The sequence below is a fragment of the Pinus tabuliformis genome, chromosome 1_1, assembly GCF_031772625.1.
Source record: "Pinus tabuliformis cultivar Carrire ecotype Pingquan chromosome 1_1, CPIR1, whole genome shotgun sequence".
NCBI classification, from domain to species: domain Eukaryota; kingdom Viridiplantae; phylum Streptophyta; class Pinopsida; order Pinales; family Pinaceae; genus Pinus; species Pinus tabuliformis.
The window spans coordinates 967,249,345-967,262,115 of record NC_142297.1 but is presented as its reverse complement, the minus strand read 5'-3'; the positions used below and the strand labels follow the sequence as shown (position 1 = coordinate 967,262,115).

Below are 12,771 nucleotides of genomic sequence, written 5' to 3'. Positions count from 1 at the left end.
TAATTATAAAGAAAAGTATAAGAATATCACAAGCAGTTATCAAGTTTAAGAGAAATCATAACAAGAAACTCTAATTATATATTGCCCTAGATTTCATAACACTATTGAATGTCCACTTTGCAAGTGATTCAACTCTAACACTTGAATTGACACAACAATTTATGGAAGACCACTATGTCGTGTTTGGATACTTGTGTGCAAGTTGTTTAGGCATGAGGACCCCCCACTCTAGTTGCATTTGTTGATGTTTGTACTACGCGGCTCGGGCAGGTACTTCTGCACTGGCCTAAGTGTCTAGGTGTGTAGAAGTTGCCCAAGATCTCCTTAGAACACTTGCTCTAGTGTGAGCAAATTGCTATTGTAGCTTAGCCTAAGTTAGACTTAGGAAAAGCACATAATTATTATGTTGGCTTATTAAGCTAAAGTAAACCAATCAACCAGTAACACAAAAAAAAAATTCAAAGTTTTAAAGAAAACATATATATTCATGTGCATCCATGTGAATCTGAACCATTTATATACAAATAAGCAAAAGATCTCATTTATATAGCATATAAGGGTGCACATAACCAAAATAACACCAAGTGCAATCCATCTCTACACCAAGAATATATCAACAAACAAGCTCTAGATGACCTCTAGCATGAAAAAAAATCGTGTTACAACAAATACCTACATATCGTCAAAATCTTTGCCTATATTGGGATCTTCATCATCAATATTGTTGTTTTTCCACAATTATGGTGTCTCGGATAGAATCTTAAATCACTGACGCTACCAAACCAAGAATCACAACGAAGCTATTTTGCACAGTGGAATATAAACAGTAGTAAATCTCATAATGCACAAAATATAGACAACTTTTTACACAATTTTGTACAACAACCCAACTTCGTTATATTAATCGACCTGAATAATACAACAATCTAGAGCTCCCGTACCAGGGATAATGGCCCTCATACACTCATTGGTACAAGACAACAAAATTGGGGCTTGGTGTCAGTCCATTGACAACCAGTCTACCCTTAACAAGATACTTTGACAATCTGGCTGATGTAGCATGCTCTCTCAACTCCTCTCGATCGTACCCTGTACCTACCTGGTCCTTCGACTCCCAATCTGTAGCTCTTGCATCTATCAATGCTCCAAGTCGATCTGGCCACTGAACCTCAGCTATCAATCTGCTCACTAGTTGTGCCATAGTCCATCAAGGGCTTAACACATCGAGACTCTTGTTGAGTTGTTCACAACTTTGTTTGTGAACAACTCACAACTGCCCACTGCTACTCCTTATCTACTCAAGGACTTCAGCCCACTATGTTCTTCTTGTGCTACACCAATGAAGACCAACATAAGGCACGGAGGGCTGCCACCTATCACTGCAAGATGTCCATCTCTGACAATGAACACAAGCTAGGAGGACTACCCATCATCAACTGTAGATGTCCCTCTTCACACACAAGTCTAGGGCTACTCAAATTGTTTCTAGTTGATCAAACCCTTGAGCTCTTCTTTTGCCACTCTAGCAACCACCTAAGTCCATGAAGAGGGTGCACACCAGGCTCCAACTTTGACACTATCATGTTGTCCTCCAATAGACCATAAATGCCCAATCCTTGTCTACACTTAGTCCACTCTCACATTGCCCTCCAACAGACCACGAGTGACTAGTCCACTATTCGCACTAGGTCCACTCTCACGTTGTCCTCCAACAAACCACTAGTGACCAATCCTTTTAGCATCTACTCTTGGTTAAGGCATCCAACCACCCTTCCTCTTGGATGCTAGCAAACTTCCAAACTGTCCTCTCATAGGACACCATCCACTAGCATCAATACAACCTTAACACATCAATAAAATACATACCTAGCCCTGTGCGGCTTCTGCATCACCCTGGTGTAGTCTATTACACACTCAGCCCTCACTCGTGCTTCCTGAACTCACGCTGCCTGCACTCATATGTTCCAACATTCGCACGTTCCTGCACTCACGCTGCCCTCACACTGCCTGCACTCGTGCTGCCTTTCGTGATGTGTAGACTATGAAAGATGCTTCTTGGATGTGTTAAATGACTCTCCTCCGCCTTATATTTATACACAATACAAGGGCTCCATCAAATCACATGTGTGGGCTTGACAACTTACCTAGTCGACCTTGACCAAACCCACAAATTAACTTCAAAAATTCATATCTCAAGTTATAGACCTCAGATTTGAGTGATTTTTGATGCTCCTGGTTGCTCTTAGGATCCTCTATCACCTCAAACCATCACATGTCCAAAACTCCTCATGGATTCACACCCATATGCTTGGGTGCAAAGCCCACAGGCTTGGGTTTCATGCCCACAAGCCACATTTGTGTGCCAACTCCTCCACAACCCTCAAGCCTAGGATTTGGAGTACCTCCCAAGCTACAAATCTCAACAAATATCACCCTCTAAGCATTAAAATAAGATAGAAAATGCTTAGCACGTCAATTCAAGATTTTGTTTGAGTGATGGGTACATTCTTAGTAGGATCATGATAGAGGAGTTCAATAATCAATGCCACTAACATCAAGGTACATATCAAAAATAAAATTGTGTTCAAAGGGTCCTTGATATCATTGTACAAGAATTGACCGATTCAGTACCAAACCAGCCAAAAATGGTTTAGTTCACCAGTCGGTTCTAATTAATTCAGTCTGGTCTTGATAACATTGAAGTAAACTTACAAAAAATAAAGTCAATTACTTTAGTGAATATGTTTTAATCTTAGCCCGAGATCTCAAGTGAGGCGAGATCTAATCTCAACCATCAATTACTTTGGAGATTGGGGTTACGAATTTAGCTCAATGTAAAGTTATAAAAGCAAGGCTAGGGAGAGGGAGAAGACACAATACAACAGCACAAGATTGAGAGAGGCTTCTTAGTGAGTGTGTTAGGAGGTGTTGAAAATGTAACTATGTTCGGTCTTCATAATTGTCATTGTACTCATGCCATTATGTATACCTTATGTATCTATCAAAAGAAGAATGAAAATTATTATTTTTCAAGCATGGGTTTCATGCTCCATTTAAGTGGTCATCCAGGTCAAGCATGCATTTCATGCTCCTAGGTTTTGTCAAGTCAATAAGAGATGTCATGAGTCAAGAGTCTTTGTCCTATGTATAAGACCCTATTGGGCAATAAGTAGCAAGAAAAAAGAATTACTTTCGAGTCAAAATTGTCAATGTTGACCTGTCAGTCCAAGTCGGCCTAGAAGAGGTTATTCGACCCCTTGAAAAGGGTATAAATAAAAGTGATTTCGACCTCATTAGCAACCCTTATCACAAGAAGTTCGATCTGCAATAGAAAAGTGTGAAATTCAAGGAAGAAGCCAAGAAAGTCAAAGGAGAGAGAAGTTGAAGCAAGGAGGAAGGAAAATTGAAGTTTTGACCTAGTTTTTGGACTATTTTCTCTCACACATGCAAAATTTTGAGATGTTGCAGGGGGTCGAAGTTGCAGACCTACTGCAAGTCCGAAATTTAAATGATGGAGGCCGAAATTCTGAGTTTACAATAGCCCTAGAAGGGTTTGACCCTTGTTGACTTGGTTTGACTTTGACTAGTTGGAAGGGATTTTGTTGGAGGGTTGACTTGGTGCTTGGAGGAGGTCTTGGTCTAGGGTTTTTGGTCTTGGATTTCTCATTTGAAGTTGTTTCTATAAGAAGAGAAGAATTTTGACTAAGTTTTCCCCTAAGAAAGGGGTTTTTCCCTAGCTGAGAGCCTACATCTTGTGTTCATTGTTTTTGTCATCTTCATTGTTTTATGATTTCGATAATTGTTTGATGAAAGAAAACATAATAAGAACAAGAAGTTAACATAATATCACAAACAATTATCAATTAAGAGAAATCACCCTAAGTGTTGCCATATAGATGTCTTAACACAAGGAAGGGGTAGCAAGGAGATCCATATCAGCCAAGGAGAGTTGATAAGCTAGATCAGATCCAGTCTTGTATGTAATTCATGAGTTGGTCCATTTTCCTAGGAAGGAAGCACAAATAAGTTCAAAGCTTAATGAAGAACTCGAATTGCACAAAATTTGTGTGTCATTTATGTGATTGAGATTGCTAAATTTGCTTTCACTGTAATTATTTTGGTTAATACCCTAGTTGTGTTTATATTTAGTAGATGTAATTTTACTCAGAACTAATTACCTTATTGCTAGGGTAAGAAAATTAACATGTTATCAAAGCGAAAACTTTGAGAAGCCAATCTCAAGGTGTCAGGTTCATACAGGCGTCGTCATGGCCAAGTTTAGTCGCAATTGTACGAGGCACAAATTTAAAAAACTGAGGTTGTATATCGTACAATGGCCAAGGCTGGAAAATTCATGCCAACTAAAGGCAAATTGTGGCTGCTTGAAGGAATTTAAAAAATAAACAATAAATAAAAGTTGACAATTGAGTAGGGACCAAGCCAAGCAAGATCAAGGGCTTATGGGCTATCAAACGTGTTCACAACAATTTGCAGGGCGTTGACGAGAAGAGGAAGTGGTTATTCACCGCAAGAGTGGACAATTGATTGACACAAAACGAAGGGTTGCCAGAGATCGCACAGGGTTGGTTATACTGGCTGAGTAAAGCCACCAACAAGGAGACACTGGTCCAGGGCACGTAAAAAGGGTTGAGCACGAGGAAAAGGTGTCTAAGTTGCCACGCGAAGGAGGTTGGTCAGGGACTAGCAAATTGTTATAGGTCGACAAGGTAGTCACCGTAGTAGAGAGAGCATTGGTCAAGGAGTAATCAGGGCTGCATAGGTGAACGAAAGCGCAAGGATGCGTTGTCGAGGTAGGGCGTCTAGGTTAGAGCTCGAGGTCAAGAATGATCAGTGGTCATCATAGCCCCCAGATGTGTCAATCAATCAAAATTGTCGTGCCTTTGGGTGTTCCCGAGTTTCTCCCTCCCTCGCACTTGAATTGACACAATAATCATCAGGGAAGCATAATGCCTTTGAGATGTGGACCGCTTTGATGAGCTTATATCAAAGTGACAATCAAAATCAAAAAATGGTGTTGAGGAAGAAACTCGGCAACACCGAGATGATTGAATTAGATACCATGACATCACACCTCACAAGGGTTCAAAATGTTGAAGATGAGCTTGGAGCTACTGAGGTAGCCTTGTCAAATGATGAACTTGTAAGGACAGCCCTGATCAGGTTCTCAAAACCTTGGGCTCCCTTTGTAACACATATTCTAGAAAGATAACATCTACCAAATTGGAACAAACAATGGGATGACTCCAGCCAAAAGGATCTATAGGAGAAATCCTTGTCTGGAGGACAGTGAAAGGGTGGGGACGATGAGAACCTTGCTCTTGCCAATCGAACAATGAGGAGCAAAGGTTTACGCAACAGGGATGAAGATTCAACCTCACAGTTGAAGAAGAAGGACTTGACTAAGGTCAAGTATTTCACCTGTCATAAGACTAGACACTATGATTCATAGTGTCTCGAAAGGAAGAAAGGGGGAAAGAGCACACAACCATCTATAACTGCACTTGCAAAAGCTCAAGAGGAGTTTGCCAAGAAGTTCTAGATGAAATTCATACTTGTTTCCTACCTTAAATTGAGCACATTACAAGTGAGTGTATGGCTGCTAGATAGCGGAGCCACAAGGTATATGACAGGAGCATGATATCAGTTCAACAACCTGACCAAGTAGGACCCAAAATGACATGTGGATTTTGGTGATGATGTTAAACATGCAGTTAACGGAGTTGGAACAATGATATTCCAACTTTGACTCAAGAGGCAGGATGGAAGTGAAGGGCGTTTTGTGGGTGTCGAAACTCTAGTGGAGTTTACTCTGTGTCTCCATGATGGAGGAGAAGGGTTTTTGTGTTGCTTTCCAAAATGGTAAAGTACTGATCAGACCCAGCAGATCTAGCTCTGATGAGGGACATGTTTTAGGAGTTAAAGAGAGCAACATGTATAGGTTGAAGGGCCAAACTATTCAAGCTAAGGAACGAAGAAGAGTAGTGACAGAGAACAAGGAGCAAGCAGCTTCAAAGGTTGAGCAGCTCAAAGGGAGTTAGTCTTCAGATTCAAGAGGGGAGGAGCAACCTCAAATCTGTCAAGAAAGTTGCTTGGTGCGAGATGACCTTACAGGATGTTCAGGAGCAGAAGGCTTCTAGGAACTAGGCTAAGGACAATTAGAATTCAACGATGTTTCCAGACCATAGGCAGGAAAGGCTTCCAATTTGGAGGGAGCAACCAAGGCAATGGATGTAAGCTCGAAGTCAATTCTAGGTGGTAGAAGTACCTCCCTTGCTAAGAGTGTTGATGTTTGTAGCTCAAGGAAGTACTTCTGTGTTGGTCGAAGTGTCTAGGCATGTAGAAGTCGCCCAAGATCTCCTTAGAACACTTGCTCTAGTGTGAGCAAGCTGCTATTGTGACTTAGCCTAAGTTAGACTTAGGAAAAGCAGATAATTATTATGTTGGCTTATAGAGTTAAAGTAAACGTAGGAAAAGTAAAACTAATTACTTTAGCGATTATGTTTTAATCTCAGCCCTTGATCTCAAGTGAAGTGAAATCTAAACTCAGTCATCAAACACTTTGGAGATTAGGGTGAGGGATTTAGCTCAATGTAAAGTCATAAAAGCAATGCTAGGGAGAGGGAGAAGACACAACAGAGCAACACAAGATTGAGAGAAGCTTCTCAGTGAGTGTGTAGGATACAAGGAAGGGGCAGCAAGGAGATCCAAATCAGGCAAGGAGGATTGATCAACTAAATCATATCCAATGTTGTATGTAATTCCTCAATTGGGCCATTTTCCCAAGAAAGGACCCCAAATAAGTTCAAAGCTTAATGAAGAACTCAAATTCTATGTCTCCTTTATGTGATTGAGATTGGTAAATTTTCTTTTGTTGTAATTATTTCGGTTAATACCCTAGTTGTACTTTTATTCAATAGAAGTAATTAAGCTCAAAACTAGTTACATGATTTCTAGGGTAAGAAAATTAATAGCAACAAAAGTGGAAATGCCAAGGATTTACCCTCCCAGCCAATTTGGAGACATTCCAATCATTGGGGGGGCAGATTAAGCTCACCAAAGTATGCATGCAAAAAGTTGGCTAGGAAAGGCTTGTTTCTCATAAAGGACCTATGGAGTCAAGAGTCAAGACACCCAAAAGTGGCACATTTGGAGATCTCTCAACTGCATTGAAAAGCAAATGGAAATCGTATTTATTTCTATGAGATGACAGATCTTTATGAGTTAATTAGGCATTCAACTGACCTTGGTTTTCAATTAAATAAAAGATGGGAGCTTGGAGATTGAGTGGTTCAATAGCCAAAGAGGTGTCAAAGTTTCAAACCATGGTTTAACACCTAATTGCTAGAGACCTTCGGTCTCATGGTTCTACTGCAAGTCTTGTCTCACAATGGGCAGTATATTAATTTTCCCTTCCTCCGAACTCACTTCATTGCTTCACTTGCTCCAATGTTAGGGGTTTGGATTCTAGAATTTGGCTAGCAATTCGACTATCAAAGTGTTGAAAAATGTAGCGAGCAAGGTCTTTTGGCTTGTACCTTAGCCATTAAAGACCTCAAATTGTCCTCCTAAGTTAGACTTCAGTTAGGATGAGTTATTTCCAGTTTATGGGAATAATCATCAAGAGTTCATGCGTAGTGTTTGAACTTCAAGTTAAGTGGAAGTCTTCATCAGTTTGACTACAGGATTGGTTGGCAAATCGAGTTCAGTTAGATCAAGTTGGGTCTTCAGTCTTGATTGAAGGATGAGTGAGTTAGATCTCCAATGTTGATTGGAGAGGGAACGAGTTAACAACTCCATTGATGACTGGAAGGAGAGCAAGCAACGCTCTCAGTGAACTCGCTATCAAAGCTCGAGTTCTAAATTTGAACCAGCCTAATTTAGCATGGATTGAATCTATATAAAGAGGAGGATGAAGGCACAAGGAATCATCAATTGTTTTGTGCACAAAGGTTTGTGTGACAACACAGAGCTCACGAGTTTGTGAGAGAGTCTTGATTGTGGAGAGTGCAAGAATTGTCTCCTAAGAAATAGGAGGAACAAGAGCGCTAGGAAATAGGAGATTGATTGTGCACAAAGCTTGTCTCCTAAGGAATAGGAAGTCACAAGTGCTCAAGATCAAGCAAAAGTGAGCAGGTTTTGCAGAACAAGTCAAGGAGCCAACAGAGGAAGGATTGTGTGCTAGAGGTCCGAGATCAAGCAAGATCTATGCCAGCCAAGATCAATTGCATCAGCTGAGATTTGTGTGAGAAGCAGAACGCTTTCTCAATAGAGACAAATTGCTTTGTAATAGATCCAAGTGCTCAAAAATCAATTAAATAGCCACATCAAGCAAGCAGGTTTTCCCTATTGGGGTTCCTGAGAAAAGTGTGTCAATTTGTGCATGTGTCTTTGTCTCTGTGTTTTTTATTCCGATGCGTATGAATTGTTAAGAAACTCTATATCTTGGTGAAAATAAACTAGATTTCAGTTTTCAGTTATTCATCTAAGTTAGTTGCAGAGTTTCATGGAAATTTAACACAAAGGCTGTCCGGATTTCAGACACCAAAATTACAATATTATTCTAACCACTTCATAAGGAAAATACAAAAAAAAAAAATCATATATTTTTCACTAGAGCTTGCCTAAGTTAACATAATTGAGAATATGATATTATTTACTTGATCAAGGGTGATCGTTGTTCCACAATATCAATGTTCAATGATTGAACAGTTTTTTTACACTAGTGGCAAGGGTGTCATTGAAATCTGAGATGATAAAAATACCCAATCCGTAGAGAAATAAATCCGCACATTGTTTGGCAATCGCTTTAGTTTCCTATTTACTACTAGCAAACATCAATTCTGCAACAGGTTCTGTCAAATTGTGGTTCAAATCCAATATTCACAATATCTATTGTGCAAGGACATGTCAAGGTTAAATTTGAATTGGGAAAATTTGACTCTGGAGACATTCAGCATAGATAATTTAGCTGCCCCCTGCAGCACTGTGGTTTGCCATATAATCATGATGAAATTCTTTCAGAATAAGAACTCCTTTTCAATGATAGCACACCTAAAATAACATAGAAAATAACATATAGTTGGGTTTCCATGCTGCAATCTTTTGAAGAATTCTGTTAGAATCAGTCAAATTTAAAATAAGTTTGAGCCAATTGAATTGGGTTCAGATAACTATTGTTTATTAGAATAAAAGAAAATAACCAATACAAGTTGTCTGTGAATATTGACCAGTTAAAAGGGGTCTAATCCAGGCTATACAGTCTAGAAGCCATTAGCATATACTTAATTTCTTGTATTTTGGTAGGCAATCTTCAATTTCATGCCGCAAGCTTTAACAAATAGCAACACAATCAAAACTTGATACTGAAGAATATACCTGTTGATATGCCATCACGGTTTCAAGCACTTAATGTATATAATATGTGAGATCCTTGAGGGGCATCTTGGCCCAAACGATGGGAGGGTTTTCACCATTTTTTCCTTCCTTTCACATTCTAGAGAAGGTTTTCCCTATTTCAATGGGTAATATAAGCTCATTTTTTTATGCATTCTTCATTTTACAGTCTAGATATCAAATTTCTATAAATTATAATTCATGTGGTAAAAAACTTCAAGGCAGCCAACAAGACCTCGGTTCGATGGTGAGGTTGACAGAATGTTATGCGATCCCCGAGGGTTCAATTCTTGATGTGATATTCCCCACTCGAATGACATGTCTAAGAATGTGATGAGGCTGGGTGCAAACCTTGAGTGACTTGGTCAGAATCGTTACCTTCAAACCAGGTACCCAAGCCGAAGAAAGTTTGTTTTATGTGGTGCGTCCCCAACCTGGGGCCATGTTTGTAAGAACTTTGGGGGACATTTTGGTCAAGACCCTAGCTTGAGGTTGTCATTTGTTACTTTATTTCAAACCCTAGTGAAATTTCTTTTAGCGAAAGTTATTTTCATTTGTAATATAGGCTTCTTTTCTAATTGCATATCTTTAGTTTACAGTCCGAACATCAAATTTATAATTTATTTAACTCATGAGGTTGAAAATTTGAGGGGATGCAAACAGGACCTTGATTCATTGTTGAGGTCAACGGAACTCTAGCCTGCCCACCCGGGTTCCAGTCTCACTGTGGTCTGCCCCGCATAAACAGAATTTCCTAATAGGGATGAGGCCAGGTACAGGTACTGGCAGTTTTGGTGGAATAGGTATCCCTTAATACCCCAACCTATTGCCATATTTCTCAAAGCAACTTCATATAAAATACACGATAAGAGAGAGAGGGAGAGATTAAACATGTTCATGTAAAGCTGCAGATTCAAATACTTGATGTAGATAAGACAAGATAAGTTTATTAATGTCCACATATAATCAAGTAATATGTAAATGAGACTAGAGATTACAATAAGTAGCCACAAAACAGTGGGAGTGTCTAAAACACTTACAGAAGTATTTTTTTATCAAAATAAAAGAGATATAAATGAAAATTGGAGAAAGAGAAAACCCAGAGCTAGTTAAACTCATGAGGGTTGAGGCCCCAGCTCCACATCAGCATCATGAGTGGAAATAAAAGTAAAAGAGGCAGAGGGAAAGTAGGCCTCCATGTCCTAAATTCTAATCAAGAAGTGTGGAGAGACTAATGCACAGCCCAATGATGATGTCCGGAGAGTGCGCGGGCTTAAGGGAGGCTGGCTGTACAACCCAGTAAGGAGATGTGCAGTGAAACTTAAAGAGAGAAGCTAGCATGGGTTTTCATAATCGTTCTGCCATCTCATAAGTTCCGGGCCTGAAAGGGGCCTGGCTGTACAGCCCAGGAAGGAGTTGTGCAGTGAGACGTAATGAGAGAAGCTAGCATGGGTTTTCATAATCATTCCACCATCTCATCCCAGTGAAGGTTTTCTTTAAGTCAATGTGTAACATAGACTCATTTTCTTGTCATTTTCTTCAGTTTACAGTGCAAAGGCTCAACATCAAATCCCTTTGTTCTCATGGTATAAGATTTAAACGGATGCTAATGGGGCCTTGGTTCATTGGCGAGGTCGATGGAGCATTATGCCATCTACCAGGACCCCATTCTTGCCATGGAGTGCCCCGCCCAAACTGCATGTCTACAACGGGATGAATAATTATCTCTCCCACCTGGCATCTAAGCTTAAGGAAGTCTGTGTTACGCAGGGCAGCCTTCAATCTTGAGCTCTGTTTATTGAAGCAACTTTTAAAAGCGGTGGAGGGTACAAACGATCACATACCTGAGAGGATTGTGGAAGGAAGACATGAGAGAATCCATTATAAATCTCGGTTTTGGCTCTCTTGGACTCCAACAGCGAGGGAGGGGGCGTGAGAGTGACAGAGTGGGAATCGTTGGCTTTCAAACAAATGTGCTGCTCCTCTTCCCGGTGCAGAATCTGTGTCCTGCGCTTCTGACGGGGACCATTCGGAATACCGATAGCCGATCTCCTCACTTCCTTCAACTTAGCTGGCCGAATACGAAGAAAAACCTGAAGACTCTTAGTCTCATTGGTGTTGTCAATTACAGGGCACTGATGATCCTCGGTCTGTTTTGGTCTTTCTTCTACTAAAACATTTTCTTCGCGGGACTCTTTCACGGCATTTTCTTTGATAACCTGTGCAGAATCCGACTGTTTTGTAGCATTTTCTTGACCACATTCTGTGTTATTTGATTGCTTTGAATCTTTTTCATCGGCGGATTCTCCATAATTTGCCTGTTTCGTATCATTTTCTTCAGCAGCTTCGGCGGCGTACGGAATTAGGTTGTCAGAGGACGGTAATGGTCGATGTTCTTCTAAATTTGGCGGAGGATCTTCTGTTGTCGGCAAGAGCTTTGAAGTTTGGGGGCGTTTTCTGGTAGACTGAATCGAAGGGGTCGCTGCTGTTTTGGCTCTCCGTGGAGGGTTTCGTCTAGCGGTGGGTGGAGGGCTCTGAAAATCCATTTTTGTTCTCCCTTCTTCCTCCAGTTCTTCGCTTGAGTACGCTCCTGTTCGAGTGGTTCTCGTCATCTTGAATACTCTCTGGTTTCGAATGTGGAATGGCGGGAGTGCATTTCATTTGATATGTGATGATCAATTTATTGAACCAACGTCACAAGGGCGATTATGTCACTGCCTCATTTGCAATAAACGTCCCAATAGAAAAGGAGGTTGGTCCACAAGACGGGGGAATATAGAACCTTGGTGGTTCATAATGACATTTTTATTTTTTATTATTGTGCTCGATAAGGTTGGTGTCTTTTTGGGTATATTATTATTATTCAATTTTAAGGTTATAGTTAAATTAAACACTAAATTGGTATATGAGATTTTATGTTTGTGGGACAAGGGACTTATTTCCGCACAATGATTTGACTGCTAAGCCTTAAAAAACATACATACTCTATCCCTTTTTGTATATGTAATAAAAATGCAATGACAAGTGTTATGTTTATTCAATATCTCCCTCCAAAAGGGAAAAGGAATGTAACATATTGCACCCTCAATATGCTAGAGGTATGACATTTGCAATGCTTATGACAACTAATAAGGGACACCAGGAGTTCAAGGCATTAATGATTGATTATTCTTATGTTGAATTTCTAAACTTTGAAAAACTTAAAATGATTTTGAAAGATTTTGATGATCCATGAAATATGAATTATGGAAACTTGTGAATTGGTATAATGATAGAATCAAATTATTTTAGAAATAAAGGAAATCAATTGAAGTTGGTGTGTTTTCGATTGTATTAGTAAGGTAAGTATTGGGATGT

At 39.9% G+C, this 12,771-nt stretch overlaps 1 protein-coding gene across 3 annotated transcripts in view; it reads right to left on the bottom strand.

The window, feature by feature from the left end:
* Positions 1 to 12,142, bottom strand: part of LOC149217728 (uncharacterized) — a 376,727-nt gene extending 364,585 nt beyond the window's left edge. For all 3 annotated transcript variants that reach the window (XM_089393070.1, XM_089393071.1, XM_089393072.1), the window contains exon 1: positions 11,259 to 12,142. In XM_089393070.1, the coding sequence (XP_089249196.1) occupies positions 11,259 to 12,026 (768 nt within the window). In that variant the 5' untranslated portion in view covers positions 12,027 to 12,142. The remainder of the gene's footprint in view (positions 1 to 11,258) is intronic.
* Positions 12,143 to 12,771: the final 629 nt, after the last annotated feature.